The sequence below is a fragment of the Pongo abelii genome, chromosome 19, assembly GCF_028885655.2.
Source record: "Pongo abelii isolate AG06213 chromosome 19, NHGRI_mPonAbe1-v2.0_pri, whole genome shotgun sequence".
NCBI classification, from domain to species: Eukaryota; Metazoa; Chordata; class Mammalia; order Primates; family Hominidae; genus Pongo; species Pongo abelii.
The window spans coordinates 97029400-97047369 of NC_072004.2; the positions used below are offsets into that span (position 1 = coordinate 97029400).

The following is a 17970-nucleotide window of genomic DNA, read 5'->3' on the forward strand; positions in this document are numbered from 1 at the left end:
TCCCAGCACTTTGGGAGGCTGAGGCGGGCAGGATCACAAGGTCAGGAGATCGAGACCATCCTGGCTAACACAGTGAAACCCCGTCTCTACTAAAAATACAAAAAAATTAGCTGGGCATGGCGGCGGCACCTGTAGTCCCAGCTACTCGGGAGGCTGAGGCAGGAGAATGGCGTGAACCCGGAAGGCAAGCTTGCAGTGAGCCGAGATCACGCCACTGCACTCCAGCCTGGGCAACAATTAAAATTTTTTTAAAAAATTTTTTGAGACAGTCTTTTTTTTTTTTTTTTGAGATGGAGTCTCACTCTGTTGCCCAGGCTGGATGGAGTGCAGTGGTGCCATCTTGGCTCACTGCAAGCTCTGCCTCCCGGGTTCACGCCATTCCCCTGCCTCAGCCTCCTGAGTAGCTGGGATTACAGGCGCCTGCCACCGTGCACGGCTAATTTTTTTGTATTTTTAGTAGAAACAAGGTTTCACTGTGTTAGTCAGGATGGTCTCCATCTCCTGCCCTCTTGATCCACCCGCCTCGACCCCCCAAAGTGCTGCGATTACAGGCATGAGCCACCACGCCTGGCCTATTTTTTGAGACAGAGTCTTACACTGTTCAGGTTGGAGTGCAGTGGCATAAACTCGGCTCACTGCAACCTCTGCCTCCTAGGTTCAAGCAATTCTCCTACTTTGGCCTCCCGAGTAGCTGGGATTACAGGCGCACACGTCACTACACCGGCTAATTTTTTGTATTTTTAGTGGAGATGGGGTTTCACCATGTTGACCAGGCTGGTCTCGAATTCCTGACCTCAAGTGATTCCACCAGCCTTGGCCTCCCCAAAGTGGTGGGATTATAGGCGTGAGCTGCCACATCCAGCTTTTTTTTTTTTTTTTTGAGACAGTCTTGCTCTGTTGCCCAGGCTAGTGTGTGCAGTGGCACAATCTCAGCTCACTGCAACCTCTGCTCCCGGGGTTCGAGTGATCCTCCAGCCTGGGCCTCCCAAGTAGCTGGGATTACAAGTATGCACCACTACGCCCAGCTAGTTTTTGTATTTTTAGTAGAGACAGGGTTTCACCGTGTTGGCCAGAACTCCTGACCTCAGGTGATCCACCCGCCTTGGCCTCTCAGTGCTGGGATTACAGGTGTGAGCCACTGCGCCCGGCTTTTATCTTTACATAGAACCAAAGTGGATGAAAGTGCCAAGGATCTTCATTGGCTCTCACATAAGACGGCCATGACCAGGTACTGGCTCACTGCATGGCCCAGGCTGCTGCTTTCTCTGATACAGCCTCCCCGAGCCTCCTCACCTCAGCCTTTTAAATTTTTTTTTTCAGACAGGGTCTCACCCCGTGGCCCAGGCTGGAGTTGCGATCACAGCTGGCTGCAGCCTCAACCTCCTGGGCTCAAGCGATCCCAGGAGCTGTAGGTAATCGAGTGAAATGAGTGAAATGCACTGTGTTGAAGGTGCAGGATTGGAGTCACCCTCTCGCTCCTGGAGTCCAGAAGCCAGGACACCTTGGGTCACTGCCCTGTGGCCTGCTTCACCCCAGGGACCCCCTTCAGAAATTAGTTGGGGTTTTTTTAGTAACCGCTCAAGTCAGCTATGAGTCATTGGCCAAAGGACAAAGTGGTGCTGAACAGTGGATGCCAGGCTCCTACCTGAGGCTCAGAGGGCACTTGTTCTAGACGCTTTCTGGTGTCACAGGGAAAGACAGCTCAAGCAGGAACACAGGCAGCATGTCGCCCCCAGGCCTCACTCTTTGCTGCACCTGTGCAGTCTGGCCTTCCCTTCCTGGGCTTTGTCCTTCACCTGCTGTTTGGCCACATGTATGTGTCCACAAAGCAGTGACTGTGGAGCAGTCGCAGGGCTGACAGGTGGGGCAGAGGCAGAAGAGGCACCCAAGGGTGGCCGGGCCGTCAAACACTGACGCACTCTCCTCCTCCCCCAGATGTTAGCACTTTAAGAAACTTATCGAGGAGCCAAGGTTGGGAGGGATCGGCTGGGGAAGTGGGATCCCCACCTTTAAATGGTCCATGCACACACACGTAAAACAGTGATATCTTGGGGACAAGTTATCAAATCCCCCCACACTGAGCAGATGCCAGACAACAGTTGAGTGCGCAGGAAGGACACACCAGGACCAGGCAGTTGCTTCAGGCGCTTTTATTAGGTTCCACTGCAGGGCTGGGGTCAATGTAATGCGAATCCAAGCCCAGTGATGCACACCTGTGAGCCGAAACAGAGCCGAAGCAGGAGCACCTGTGTCCCAGGAGCAGCTGGTTGGAGGGAGCCAGGGCCAGGCCCCACCTCCTCTCTGGGCCAGGAGACTGGCAGCCGCTGTGTTCACCTGGGCAGGTGTGCACCCAGTCACCCCCACTGGGTTATGGTGCTGGTAGCATGAGAGGGTGTGTCCACACCAAGGGCAGGTGAAGATGCGAGGTGGGGCTGAGACCTCCCTCCCACAAGAGGAGGTGGCTGAGCCTCCCAGGGCCGGAACTGTCACAGCAGGGCTCACCCCCAAGCCTGTATGCTTAGCTCTGACTCTCTTTGGACAATAAAATAAAGTGCATTACTGAACAAAGAGTAACTCAAAACCAGAATCAGACAAATCGCCAATGCTTTTCCTTTAGCTAAAAGACAAAAGAAAACATGAATGATGTGAATGCCGGAACTTTAGAGTAAGGGAAATGCTGGTGGAGGACAACGGAAACTATAATAGCGTGGTGGATAAGGATGAGCGAGTGGGAGAGGAACTGGCAACGTGGCTCTCTAGAAGTCCGTGCTGTCCAGCCCCTGCCCAGTAGTGGGGGAAGGCCTTGGACTCACAGGGAAGCAATGCAGGAAGCCTTGGCCACCTAGGCTCACAGCTGATCTCGGGACCAGAGGAGACAGCAGAAGACAAAACTTCAGCATGACAGCTGCTAGAAGGGAGAGCAGACAGCCCGTGGTGGGCAAGCTGGGAGTTGCACCCGCAGCAGTCCGCTTCAACCCAGCTCGTCTCCACCCTTCTTGACCCTCCACAACAGCTCTGCCGTGACCAGACCCAACCCAACTGGCCCCTGGTCCCAAGAGCAGATGAGCTGCTTGGGCCTTCCACTTGGTGTCCCATGCCAGGCGGACCTGGAGGTGCCAGCCACAGCCCTGACCACTTGAGAAGCCAACAGGCAAATGTTCTCTGTTCATAGTGCCAAGAATGTGGGAGGGTCATGTGGGCTTACCCCCCAGGATGGACACAGAAGTCCCTAAGCAGTCTGCAGCTGGGCCAGCCTCTCCCGTGGGTGCAGAGCAGCCCAGATGTGGCCATAATTAAGGCAAAGAAGCATCGAGATGCCCACCACTCCCCGGGTAAGAGCCATGCCCCAGCCCGGCCACGCCACAGAGGAACGCAGAGCCCACAGAGCACACACGCGGGACCCCACCAGGTGCTGTTCCAGATCGCCCAGGCTCCCTCTATTGGTACAATATCCAACTGTGCGGTGCCCTACAGGTCCCAAATGGCCCTCACAAGAGGCACAGCCCCTAACACCCTCAGCCAGGCGGTGCAGTGGGACGAAGCAGCGTATTGGGGAGAGCCAGAGCATCGGCACCGTTGACCCAGCTCTCCCACCCAGGCCATCGCAGGGCAGCCTCAGGGCAGGCGCCACCACTGCTCCTGCTCAGCCTGCAGTATCTGCAGTTGCTGCAGCTGTGTGGCTTGGTAGAAAAGTCTCAGGCACTGAGGTTTACTTCAAGGGAGAACTGACTGGTGCCCCCGTCCACACTCATCACCCTGGACACAACCTCGGGGGCTTCACTAAAGGAGGGAACGATGTGGAAACTAGTCTCTCTCCCCTTTTGTGCAGTTTTTATCTTAAAAAAAAAATAAATAAAAGTCTTCTGGGCAGGAATTACTGATAACTGTTATTATAACCAATGCAGACTTTAAAATCCCACCTGGACGTCGGGTGAGAAAAGGAGGGCGGGCAGCAAACCAACCTGCAGACCTGCAGAGGGGAGCTGTGTCCAGGGCCACTGCATCCCCACCAGACAACAGCTACTGGAAGAGGAAAGTGGCCCTCACAGGCAGGGTGTCTGCCACCAAGCAGTCAGACAAGGGGGCAACCAAGAGCTCCCAGCCAGAAAAATGTGGGGGGCAGGGAGGCCAAACAAAAAGCATTGAAAGTAAGGAAAAGGCTGGGTGGTGGCAGCATCAGCCCCTCCCTATGCTACCCAATTCCAGGTGCCACGTAGAGGTGAGAGGTCTTTCCAACACAGTGGGGGGCTTGTCAACAGGATTAGGCGTGAGGAGCCGCTCTGCGATTCCAGTCTGGAGACTGCATTCAGCCTGCAGAATACCAGCCGTGGCGCCCGCTCTCCAGGGAGGAACGTGCTGAGAAGCTTCAGTGGGTCAGGGAGCCCAGGACAGCCAGCCCCTTGTCCCTCCAGGGCTGCCCACTGTGGGGCAGTTAGGGGGAACACACTCAGCAACGCTTCTGGCTTCAGGAAGGGCTGGGCTGGGCCCGGTCCTAGCCAGCACAGGGCAGGCGCCCTAGGTCCTGGGGAGGCTGCACATCTCGCAGTGGCCTGTGCCTGGCTGGTTCATGAACGTGCAGTGCTGACAGGCCCACATGGCTGCAGTGGCCGCGTGTGTGGAGCCCCCGACGGCGCCGTACTCGTGGAGACCTGGGAGCTGCACGCCAACTGTGCCTGCAGGGTGGAAGAGAAATGGGCACTCATCATTTCTGGCCACCAGAGACCGCCAGAGTGTGGGCACGGGGGCAGGGGCAGGCAGCTGAGAGCTCCCCGCCCCCAACATCCCACCCCGTGCTGGTCCTGCCCACACAGCACTCCCACCACAAGCACACTTTGAAGTGCTTAATGCCCTTGGCTGTGACAGACTCAAAAAAATGCCTCCTGCACCATGGGGAGTAACAGGGAGCCTGTGCTTGCTGGTTCCTTTTTGTTGCAGACGGTGCTTCTCCTTGTGAATAACGTAACTCCCCGGGGGATGTGCATTTGGGTTGTTTCCAGCTTTTTTTTTTTTTTTTCTGAGATAGGGTCTTGCTCTGTCACCCAGGCTGGAGTGCAGTGGCACGATCTTGGCTCACTGCAACCTCCGCCTCCCGGGTTCAAGTGGTTTTCCTGCCTCAGCCTCCCAAGTAGCTGAGATTACAGGCATGAACCACAATGCCTGGCTAATTTTATATATTTTTTGGTAGAGCTGGGGTTTCACCATGTTGGCCAGGCTGATCTCGAACTCCTGACCTCAGGTGATCCACCCACCTTGGCCTCCCAAAGTGCTAGGATTACAGGTGTGAGCCACCATGCCCAGCCTCCAGTTTTGAGCTAATATGAACAAAGTTGCCAGGATCATTCTTCTACAATTTCTCTGTGGACCTGTGTTTTTATTTCTCTTGGATAAAAACAAAGAGTGAGGCTGGGTGCAGTGGGTCACGTCTGTAATCCCAGCACTGTGGAAGGCGGAGGTGGGTGGATCACTTAAAGTCAGGAGTTTGAGACCAGCCTGGCCAACATGGCGAAACCCAGTCTCTACTAAAAATACAAGAATTAGCCAGGCGTGGTAGTGGACACCTGCAGTTCCGGCTACTCAGGAGGCTGAGGCAGGAGAATCCCATGAACCCGGGAGGGGAAGGCTGCAGTGAGCTAAGACCCTGCCACTTCACTCCAGCCTGGGCGACACAGCGAGACTCCATCTCAAAAACAAGAAACAGGCCGGGCGCGGTGGCTCATGCCTGTAATCCCAGCACTTTGGGAGGCTGAGGTGGGCAGATCACAAATTCAAGAGATGGAGACCATCCTGGCTAACATGGTGAAACCCCGTCTCTACTAAAAATGCAAAAATTAGCTGGGGGTGGTGGCACGCACCTGTAATCCCAGGTACTAGGAAGGCTGACGGAGAATGGCATGAACCCGGGAGGCGGAGGTTGCAGTGAGCCAAGGTTGCAGTAAGCCGAGATCGCGCCACTGCACTCCAGCCTGGGCAACAGAGCGAAACTCGATCCCAAAACAAAAACAAAACAAAACAAAAAAAACCCACCTAGGAATGAGTCTGCTGGCCCACAGGGTAATGAATTGTGTGCTGAACTTTCTAAGAGCCTGAGACACAGTTCTCGCGAGGGTGGCACGGTTTTGCAAGGTTTGCAAGGGTTTGCAAGGGTTCCAGCTGCTTCACATCTTCACTCACACCTGACATTGTCGCGTTTTCTTAATTTCAGCCACACTGATGAATGTGTAATGGTTTCTCATGTTTTAATTTGCATTTCCCTGATGACTAATGATAGTGACTGTTCCTGCATCTCCTTTTTTTTTGTTGCCGAGGCTGGAGTGCAATGGCATGATCTCGGCTCACTGCAACCTCTGCCTCCTGGGTTCAAGAGATTCTCCTGCCTCAGCCTCCCAAGTAGCTAGGATTACAGGCACATGCCACCACACCTGGCTAATTTTTAAATTTTTAGTAGAGATAGGTTTCCACCATGTTGGCCTGGCTGGTCTCGAACTCCTGACCTCAAATGATCCACCCGCCTCGGCCTCCCAAAGTGCTGGGATTACAGGCGTGAGCTACCGCGCCCGACCTGCATTTCCTTTTGTGAAACGTTTCACCCTCCACCCAGCTTCTTCTTATGCTATTTCTGTTTGATTATCAACAGGCAGAGTTGTTTTTAAGTTTCAGATAGAAGTCATGTTGTGTGTATGTACTGCTAATACTGCGTCCCCCATTGGTGCCTTTTCATGTTTCTAACAGTGCCCCGTGATGAGCACAAGTGTTTTGTTTAGATAAATTTATTTATCAATTTACCTATTTTTATGCCAGTGTTTTTCTGTGTTCTACCCCAAGGTCCTGCATCCTGCCTAAAAGAATCTTTGTGTACCCCAAGGCCCTGAAGAGATTCAACTTCATAACTGTTTTACAGTTTTTAAGACAGGGTATCGCTCTGTCATTCAGGCTGGAGTGGTACAATCATGGCTCACTGTGACCTCAACCTCCTGACTCGTGGGATCCTCCCATTTCAGCCTCCCCAGAAGCTGGGATTATAGGTGTGGACCACTCACCATGCCTACTCACCAGCTAATTCTTTTTTTTTTAATATTGTTTTTTTGTACAGACGGGGCTTCACTATGCTGTGTGGGCTGGTCTCAAACTTCTGGGCTACAGTGTCCTCCAGCTTTGGCCTCCTAGAGTGTTAGGATTATAGCTATGAGACATCATGCCCAGCCTGCTTCATAGTTTTACCTTTTACCATTAGGCCTATGACCCAACCTGAGCTGATCTGTGTGTCTTGCGTATATACGTCTGTAATCCCAGCACTTTGGGAGGCCGAGGCGGGTGGATCACCTGAGGTCAGGAGTTCGAGACCAGCCTGACCAACATGGTGAAACCCCATCTCTACTAAAAATATAAAAATTAGCCAGGCGTGGTGGTGCATGCCTGTAGTCCCAGGTACTCGGGAGGCTGAGGCAGGAGTATTGCTTGAACCCAGGAGGTGGAGGTTGCAGTAAGTGGAGATCATGCCATTGCACTGCAGCCTGGGTGACAGGGTGAGATTCCGTCTCAAAACAAAACAAAACAACCCACGAGGGCCGGGCGCGGTGGCTCACACCTATAATTCCAGCACTTTGGGAAGCCGAGGTGGGCGGATCACTTGAGGTCAGGAGTTTGAGACCAGCCTGGCCAACATGGAGAAATCCTGTCTCTACTAAAACTAAAAAAATTAGCTGGGTGTGCTGGCAGCCACCTGTAACTCCAGCTACTTAGGAGGCTGAGGCAGGAGAATGGCTTGAACCCGGGAGGGTGGAGGCTGCAGTGAGCTGAGATCACACTACTGCACTCCAGCCTGGGCGACAGAACAAGACTTTGTCTCAAAACAAACAAACAAAAAACCCATGAAAAAATGCCCAACATCACTAATCATCAGAGATGCAAATTAAAACCACAGTGAGATACCATCTTACACCAGTCAGAACTGCCTATTATTAAAGAGTTGGCTGGACATGGCGGCTTACCCCTGCAATCTCAGCACTGAGGCGGGAGGATCGCTTGGGCCCAAGAGTTCAAGACCAGCCTGGGCAACATAGTGAGACCTCATCTCTTCAACAAATTTAAAAAATCAGCCAGGGATGGTGGCACATGCTTGTAGTCCCAGCTGCTCATGAGGCTGAGGCGGGAGGATTGTTTGAGCCTGGGGAGGTCAAGGTGAGACTCACCTCAAGTGCCACTGCACTTCAGCCTGGGTGACAGAGTGAGACCCTGTCTCAAAAAAAAAAGGAGAAAAAAAAAAAGTTCAGGTGCGGTGGCTCACAGCTGTAATCTCAGCACTTTGGGAGCCAAGGCAGGAAGATCACTTGAGCCTAGGAGTTTGAGACCAGCCTGGGCAACATGGCAAGACCACATCTTTTTTTTTTTTTTTTTTGAGATGGAGTCTCGCTCTGTCGCCCAGGCTGGATTGCAGTGGCACAATCTTGGCTCACTGCAACCTACGCTTCCTGGGTCAAGTGATTCTCCTGCCTCAGCCTCCTGAGTAGCTGGGATTACAGGCACTCACCACCATGCCCAGCTAATTTTTGTATTTTTAATAGAAATGGGGTTTCACCATGTTGGCAGGATGGTCTCAATCCCTTGACCTCGTGATCCACCTGCCTCAGCCTCCCAAAATGCTGGGATTACAGGTGTGAGCCACCGGGCCCGGCCAACCCCATCTCTTAAAAAACAAAACAAAACAAAACAAAACAAAAAAAACAAACACCACCAACCAAAAACATTAGTTGGGTGTAGTGGCTCATGTTTATACTCCTAGGTACTCCGAAAGCTGATGCAGGAAGATCGCTTGAGCTCAGGAATTGAAGGCTGCAGTGAGCTATGATCACTCCACTGCACTCCAGCCTAGGCAACAGAGTGAAACCCTGTCTCTGAAAGGGAAACAAAAAAGAAAAAAAAAAAAAAAGACTGGTGTCATTGTTAGAACTGCATCAAAGGGCTGGGTGCAGTGGCTCCCAGGTATAATCTCAGGGCTTTGGGAGCCTGAGGTGCAAGGAATGCTTGAGGCCAAAGTTTGAGACCAGTCTGGGCAACACAGTGAGACCTCATTGATACAAAAATACTAAAAAATTTTGCAGCCATAAAAAGGAATGAAATCATGTCCTTTGCAGCAACGTGGATGCAGTTGAAGGCCATTATTCTAAGCAAATTAATGCAGGAACAGCAAACCAAATACTACATGTTTTCATTTATAAGTGGGAGCTAAACATGGGTACTCACGTCCATAAAGATGGCAATGCCAGGTGTGGTGGTACACATCTGTAATCCCAGCTACTTGGGAGGCTGAGGGAGGGGAATTGCTTCAACCCAGGAGGCAGAGTTTGCAGTGAGCTAAGATTGCGCCACTGCACTCCAGCCTGGGAGACAGATGAGGCTCCAGCTCAAAAAACACACATACAAAAAAGTAACAAAAAAAAAGGGCGGGGGGGGGGGCGGGCTGAAAAACTATTAGGTACTATGTTTAGTACCTGGGTGATGGGATCAATCATACCCCAAACCTCAGCATCAGGCAATATACCCAGGTGACAAACCTGCACATGTACCCTGTGAATCTAAAATAAAAGTTAAAATTATTTTTAAAAAACAAAAACAACAACAAAGCCCCAAGAATTAGCTGGGTGTGGTGTTGCAAGCCTGTGGTCCCAGTTACTCAGTAGGCTGAAGCAGAAAGATCACTTGAGCCTGGAGTTTGAGGCTGCAGTGAGTTATGATTGTGCCACTGCACTCCAGCCTCGGCAATAGAGTGAGACCCTGTCTCTACAAAAATAAAAATAATAAACAAAGAATTGTATGAAAAGAAAACAGCTGGGCGTGGTGGCTCACACCTGTAATCCCAGCACTTTGGGAGGCAGAGGCAAGCGGATCACAAGGTCAGGAGTTCGAGACCAGCCTGGCTAACATGGTGAAACCCCGTCTCTACTAAGAATACAAAAATTATCCAGGCGTGGTGGCGCATGCCTGTAGTCCCAGCTACTCGAGACGCTGAGGCAGGAGAATCGCTTGAACTCAGGAGGTGGAGGTTGCAGTGAGGCAAGATGGTGCCACTGCACTCCAGCCTGGGCGACAAGAGCCAAACTCCTCCATCTCAAAAAAAAAAAAAAAAAAAAAAAGAGAGAGAGAAAATGGTATAAAGGTGTTTGATACATATTTTGAAGGCTGTGTTAATAGAAGGATTCTAGTGTTTGTCCAAGGCTGTAGCTCTCAGGCACTTTGGTGTTCTCAGCTGGATGGACTCAGGGCAGGCACTTGGGCTGCACAGGGCATCACGGTGCGTGAGGAGTCCCTGCAGCAATGCTGACAGAAGGTTCTCACAGGTGGGGAATCGTTCAGGACTTGGTGACTGTGGGTCCGGAAGACACGCGATGCCTGCAGTCCATTCTGTAGTGTCCGCCAGCAAGAACACGGATGCTGTAGGCTTCTCCTCCTTAGAGCTTTAAGCACTAAAGGGAAATTCTCAAGGAGACCAAAAGGTCCCGCGCTTCTGGCGCTTCCATAAAGTTTCTGATTCTCTTAAGACAATGATGTTCAAAGTGCTCCTAGGATGTCTGGAGATTAGTTATCTCTGATGTATAGATTTATAAAATTTACAGGGCTGTGTACCTAAGACATATGGCCTGGACAACATGTATGTTACATCACAGGAAACTGCCACGTGCCTGGCAGGGAGGTCAAGTCTCTACTCGTCGCATTACCCATGGCACCTGCCGGGATGCAGCTGGGTACGGAATCCAAGGCACCACAGGCAGTGGGGAGCTGTGCGGAGTGGGCTGCTCTCCAGCTCCAGCCACGGGGTGCCAGGGCAGGGGGTGGGGGTACTCACTGCACAGCTGCTCGATGGTGGCCCACTGCTCAGACCTCTTCCATGTCTGGGCAAGCTCCTCATTTCTGGTCCGCACGGCCTCCAGCAGCAAGCTGATGCTGTCCTACAAGAAGTCAAAAGAAGATTCCACTTTGCTGTGCCTAAGGTGAGCAGCTTCCTGCTAGAACAGGTTTCTTTTTCCCCAACACCAAGACGTATTTCTGAGAACGTTTTAAAAATCTTAGAGGCTATCACTATAAAATGCAAACTGCCACAACTTACATCTATAAACTCAAGTGCTAAATTGAACTAGCATTTAAATTCTTCCCAAATAGGCCCAAGCGGGCATCTGTGCCTCTGCCTTGCGCTGACGGTGATCAACAGCCCAGAAGATAGGAGCTCATGCCTCTCGTCCTGGAGGCTGGGATGGAGGGCGGAAGTCTTGGCTGTGAGACGTGTCCTCCTCCCTCACATTTCATTCCCCTGCCTCTTTCTCCTCTCCATCGTGTCTGGAAAAATGCACTCTCTATCCTTGCCTTCCGAGTCAAACTGCAGGGGATTAATGCATTAAGAATGGGTGCGGTGGCTCACGCCTGTAATCCCAACACTTTCGGAGGCAGAGGCGGACAGATCACGAGGCCAGGAGTTTGAGAACCAGCCTGGCAAATGTGGCGAAACCCCGTCTCTACTAAAAATATAACAATTAGGCGTGGTTGCGGGCACCTGTAATCCCAGCTACTCGGGAGGCTGAAGCAGGAGAATCGCTTGAACCCAGAAGGCAGAGGTTGCAGTAAGCCAAGATTGCACCAATGCACTCCGGTCTGGGCAACAGAGCGAGAGTCCGTCTTAAAAAAAAATAATTCATATATGAGAAACGGATAAAGCCTTCAGGAGCTCTCAGTACCTCCAGAGAATTTCTTCCAACAGATGACTGCAAAAATAGCGCAGTATACTAGCAAGGTGGCTCTGGTGTAGAGGGAGCCTCACCTTTCACCACCTGTCCAGACAGATGAGCAGCAGCTGAACCTCGGAGCAGGAGGTGCAATTCCCTGGGCTGACTAGGGAAGGCACAGGCAGGGAAGAGGCACGAGGTGCCTGATGTCAAATACCCGAGTGAGTGGTTTTAGACAAAATACAGACACAAAATAAACTAGCAGGATACAAGAACAGCTATAGGCTTCCTGACAGAGAAAGGCCGGGGGAGGAAGAGCCTCTCTATTCTGTCTCCTTCAGGGAAAGGTTCTGAGTCAGTGGCGGAGCAGCTCAGAAAGAATTTGCTCCTTTCTCTTTGGCATTTCCTGTTGGCTTGAACAGTGAAGAAAAAGCCAAAGTTGGACCCCCACACACGGCAAGAACCTCCTGGGGGCTGCTGCCCACTGGCTCCCACTACCCAGAGCAGCCACTTCTGCAAAGCACTCGCCCTCTTCTCCCCCCACGGTGTCTCTTAAAAATGCCAACTGTGCAGCTGTGAGCTTGGGGTCTGGAAGCTGGCCAAGCCTTCTGGGCCAAGGCAATAAAACCAGAGTTGATTTGGGAGGAGGGGAGATATGAGTAAAAAGCAGAGGCTGTGACTCTGAAACTGTTAGAACAGGAATTTTTTAAACTGTCTAACTCTAATGCTGGAGGCAGAGCTAAATCACCTCTGCTTCCCATTTGATTGTAACAGATGAAACCGTACTTCCTCACAGAGGTACACTCAATGAAAACGCTAAAGGTGAAAAAATTCATCTTTCTATCAACAAGCTTCTTGTGAAAAGCTGCTGGCTACACTCTGCCCACAGGACAAATGAGGGGGACAACCTGTGACCCCAAGCTTTGACCCAGTTTCCCAATCATGCTCTGGTCTGGGAGGAAAGAAAGCAAGACACAGGCATCTCTTTGCGGGCAAAGCCCACTTGCTCAAGCGGACACCACACTTGGACACGCACCTGCAGAGGCATAACTTCATTGGTGACCAGGAACAGCAAGAGGTGGAAATCTGAGATGGTATCCAAGAACACAGATGAGGTATTCTGGGACAAATAGGTGGCCAAGCTATGGAAGTCCTAGAGGAATGGGAATAAACATGAATGTTCCATACAGTTCCCCAGTGCCAGACCCCGAAACAGAGCCGTTTCCTACTAAGACACAACTCAATACACTGAATGCTGAGAGACACCTCTCCCTCTGCCTCTGCAACCACGAACAGGGTCCAAGAAAGAGGAGCAGGCAGCTGCAAAGCAAGCTCTTGCCATCTTCTCCAAAGAAGATGCTCTCAGCACACCTGACTACCCAGATGTGCAAGGAGACATGCTTATAAAGCTAACTCAGACTGGCCAGGTGTGGAGGCTAACACTGTAATTCCAGCACTTTAGGAGGCCGAGGCAGGAAGGTGGTCAGGAGTTCGAGACCAGTCTGGCCAACATGGTGAAACCCCATCTCTACTAAAAATACAAAAAAAATCAGCCAGGCTTGGTGGCGTGCACCTATAATCCCAGCTACTCGGGAGGCTGAAGCAGAAGAATCGCTTGAACCCAGGAGGTGGAGGTTGTAGTGAGCCAAGATCGCACCACTGCACTCCAGCCTGGGTGACAGAGTAAGACTCTGTCTCCAAAAAAAAAAAAAAAAAAGCTGACTCAGACAGACACACAAAGAGATGGAAATGCGCCCTGGTCCCCAGGTGGAGAGTGGGCTGTGGGAGGGGCCTGGCGCCCCCTTCAGGGCAGGGAGACACGTCTGGCTTTTCCTGTCGAGCTGTATTCTCCATCTAGAGCGGCAAGAGGGAGGAATGTGCAGGGCAGCCGTGATGCAGCACAGACATCTTCAGCAGAACCAAACACAGAGCTTCAAGAGTGCACCCCAATAACTGGCTTTGCACCTCTGTGAGCACCCCAAATCCCCTGGGCAGATGGGCACTGAGGGGATCAAAGCATAGAAGAAGCTTTGTCAGCCACTGAAGAAAACCTCATTATAGACATTCTTTGACCACCTTCTGAAATGTCTGTTAGCAAGTTATGATTTAAGAACAACCGTGTGTAAACAGCCTGTCTACACAGTATGCAGAAGGCGTGACAGCAAATCGGACCTGGCCTGATCTGCCAGTGAGAGCAGAGGCCAGCACGGGAGCCACGCTAAGCAGATCAACACTACACACGGGAAAGCCGAGGCCAGGCCGAGAGGGGCCACACAGCCCCAAGGTGCCTGAGAAGGGCAGCAGGTGACCAGGCAGGGGCCAGGCCAAACCAACAGTGACGAGGCTGCTGGCAGAAGACACAAAGCAACACATTTGGGAAAATTACGAGGTCCACTGAAGATGTGGCCAGTCTGAGGACGTCAGGGGATGAGGCTTTGTGGCCGTCCATCACCCAGCCATGGGAAGGGCGTCCACGTGACCAACAGTGCCCCACAGTAGGCCCTAGCTGGCCTGTCACAAGAATGAATCGGGAGCGTTTGAAAGCTTGATGTTTTCTAGAAAAACAATACTGACACTAGATAAACAATCAGCAGTTACCCTAAATTATGTTTCTAAAGACAAAGAGCTCACCTGTGTCTCACCCAATACATCCCGGTTTTCAATAGGAAATGGATTTTGCGAAATAGAAAAAGTGTAAACTGGATCCTTGGGGAAAGTTGTTGTGATCTAATGAAGAAAAACACAAACCCATGATAAATACGGCTGAAAATGGTGTGGCCGACTCCCAGCCAGCCCAGAGCATCTCCCAGAGCCCGAATTAACGACTCCCAGCAATTCTGAGAATGTTCTACAAGCTCTCCATCAAAGGGAACCATTATCTATTAGTGTCATCTCTAAACGAACACCTGGAAACTCCACCATCTTGGAGGCAAACTACACCATATCTGGGCAGCCTCTGGCCTGTGTACCGGCCTCGACATCGGACAAAAAGGGCACTGGGACTCCCCTCGTGGCACAGCTTCCCTTCAGAGTCACACAGGTTCTCTCCCTCTGCTATGGAGGAACTAAAGGCTGGTTTGACGCCTTGTCCAGGTGACAAGAAAGGAATGGAAGGGGCCAGGAGGCCGTCTCAGGAGCTGACTTTGCTCAAGAGAAATTCGTGTCATTGGATTTGGAGGGCAAATGAGGAATCAGCCAGCTTTCAAGAAACAAAGCACCCTCCAGCAGCTTGCTAAGCCCCTTCTGAATGCTGGGAGCCACTCCATGGAGCTGTGGGCTTTTCCAAGCAGCAGTGAATGTAAGGCCCTTGAGGAACACAGGGTTCAGCTCTTCTCTCTCCCTCAGAGCTGATACCCAAAGGCCAGCTAAGTCCTTCAGTCCTTCACTGGCTCAGACAGGCCTTAATGACAACAGAGGGCACTTTGCACCTAAGATATAATCAATAGATGCTACAGAGACAGTGGTAAATGTGCAAGAATCAATAGAAATACAACTTTTATTCTTCGTGACAGACACCCCTCCCCAAAGAAGCACTGAGTTGAGTTGATGCTGCTTTTCTCTGCAACACAACAGCAGCAGCAGAGGTCACACCTCTTTCAGATTTAGGGGAACTATTCTGGTTCCTTTGGGACTATTTCTAAAGAATGAGTGTGGTTCTGGTCTGTTTTCTGCATCAGCAAAGGCAGTGAGTCGTTGAGCTGGCTGGCCCAGGATTTGCTGTGCCAGCGCCAGCCGCTCTGGAAGGACAGCTAAGCCACCGGCAGCATCTCTGGCCTGAGCTGGCCCTTCATGGGCAAGCGGCGGGTCATGAAGACTCGGGCCGCAGTGCCACGTGGCGGCTACATGGCCTCGTCAGTTAGGGATCCTGGGCCTCACTTGACTCTTCCTCAGGATGAAGATGATTGGAGTACTCGCCTCCTGGGTGCCCGGCACGGGGCTGGTACACATAGTGTTGGTACACACAGTGCTGGGTCCCAGCTGAAGACAGGAGAGGTGCTGACCTCCTGCAGAGACAAAAGCCTGGCCCGCTCAGGCACGTCCTTTGGGAAGGCCTAGAAATGGAGAGGGCAGCACCCCCAGAACATGTGCTAGTGAGCGAGCTAGTGGGACTGACGGGTGGCGGGGGGTCTTGCAGACCTTGTAACTGGCCCTTGGAGGGGAACAGAACCAAAGTCCACACAGCCCATCCCAGATGTCCCAAGGCAGGGCATCAGTTCCCATCTTACACTGAAGCCATTTCCCTACCCTACCCATCGTCTATCAGCCAGATGATGCCCCCAGAACCCACAAAGAAACCCCAGTAACACTGGCTGGTGTCTTTTCCTGCCTGCTCAGCCATCCCATCCCAAGGTTTAAGAACCTTGGCCCAGGCCAGCGCCTGTGGCCCAGGGCTGGGCATGGAGCTTGACACACCTCTCTGGGCACCTGCTCTCAAGGACTCCCCATGCCTCACTTCCACAAGGTCAAGGAGCTCCGGCATCACAGAGCAGAATGCTCTCCCACAAACAAGTACTTCTGAAAAACTGCACTAAGGCAAAAACTTAACTTCTTTTATAAAACAAGAGGAAAGGGGTGGGGAGGCTGCTCGGGGTAGAAGACCTGAGAAAGCTGGTTTTACATCATGCCGGCTCCTCCTGGGTGTATGCTCCATCAATCTGTTTTCATCTTAATTACACCCTAGGTAGTCTAAAAACCAGATGCCTTCACGGCCTAGGTAATAACTATGTTCTCGGGAGCTGTCAGTTGGAATGGTGCATCAATGGGCTTGGCTCGTGGGGATCTGCTGCTCCGAATGCAATGATATTTTACTGCCTGAATCACATGCCCATCCGAGTTCAAATGCAGCCTGAATAGATCCTGGCGTGGCAGCGCCATAGGAAATGAGCCGCCTCCCGTCCGCTTTGGACAGAGCTCTGGTGGGGCTGATGCACTGGCTTCTGCAAAGGCTCATCCTGACATCCTTGCTGCCCTGTGGCCAATGGTACAGCCATGTCTCCATGACCATAAAATGCCTCCAAAAAGGAGCCGAGACACAGGGAAGATGTGGAAGAGCCAGAGGCCTTTGTGGCTCCTGGAGTTCCACCCAGGAAACCACGCTGAGCCCTCACTCAAGAACACTGAGTCACAGGTGTGTCCCCTGGGAACCACCCTGGACAGAGTGACCCAGACACACTGTGGGCTGTGGCAGCTGTGCTGGGGCTAGAGCAAGCACCTGCACGTGCAGGACAGCTGACAGCCACACACCAAGCACAGCACATCTGGACAAGACTGCTTGATGCTCTGGTGACTGGAGACCCGAGCAATGGGGGTTCACTGCCTTCCAGAGGCTGCCTAGTCTGGGGTGGGTGGTCCTTTGTACTTTAGTATGGGGACAGTTAACCCCTAGGTTGACGTCAAGGAAATAAAAACCTGAGACTAAAACAAAAAGCCCTTAAAACTGTGAGCATTTCAGCAACACCGCACGCTCAGTGATTCTACAACCACCTCCTGGGTGCCCGTTCTGGGGTAGGCACTGCACAAGGCAGAGGGTGCCTTAAATTGCAGCCTCCTGCCTTGAGCAGCCACCACCCAGCAGTCCCACCTACAAGGTGCCCGATGGGTCCACCTGCCCAAGCTGTGCATGCGGGGCACTTACGTCTATGATGAGATACTCCACAGGCAGGGGCCGGGCCAGCTGGGTGATCTCGTTGCCAAACTTGTCTACGTCCTGCAATAGTCAGAGGAGAACAGCGGTAAGCAAAGACGATCAGTGGAAATGATTTTCCTTTCACATGCTTGTCTCACCTTTTATTTAATTAATTAATTAATTAATTTATTTTTTAAGACAGAGTCTTGCACTGTTGCCCCGTCTGGAATGCAGTGGCGTGATCTCCGCTCACTGCAAGCTTCGCCTCCCAGGTTCATGCCATTCTCCTGCCTCAGCCTCCCGAGTAGCTGGGACTACAGGTGCCTGCCACCATGCCTGGCTAATTTTTTTGTATTTTTTAGTAGAGACAGGGTTTCACTATGTTTGCCAGGATGGTCTCGATCTCCTAACCTCGTGATCTGCCCGTCTCAGCCACCCAAAGTGCTGGGATTACAGGCGTGAGCCACCGCGCCCGGCCTTCACTTTTTAAATTACTTCACATCTTATTGAAGTGTATGGATAGCAGAAAGGAAAACGTGCATATTTTTGCAGTGAAACCACCTTCCACCATTTCTTGGAGCTCGTTATAACCACAGCCAGAGAAAGCAGTCGTGCTCTCGGGCACTGGGACTC

The 17970-nt window shown here is 51.8% G+C and overlaps 1 protein-coding gene across 1 annotated transcript in view; it reads right to left on the reverse strand.

Moving 5' to 3' along the window:
- Positions 1-2135: 2135 nt before the first annotated feature.
- NPLOC4 (NPL4 homolog, ubiquitin recognition factor) overlaps positions 2136-17970 on the reverse strand; it is an 80840-nt gene continuing 65005 nt past the window's right edge. The window contains exons 13-17 of the mRNA XM_009252138.4: positions 17347-17418; positions 14343-14438; positions 12748-12864; positions 10841-10943; positions 2136-4673 (exon numbers count right to left, since the gene is read on the reverse strand). Coding sequence (XP_009250413.2) covers positions 4516-4673; positions 10841-10943; positions 12748-12864; positions 14343-14438; positions 17347-17418 — 546 coding nt within the window. The 3' untranslated portion in view covers positions 2136-4515. The remainder of the gene's footprint in view (positions 4674-10840; positions 10944-12747; positions 12865-14342; positions 14439-17346; positions 17419-17970) is intronic.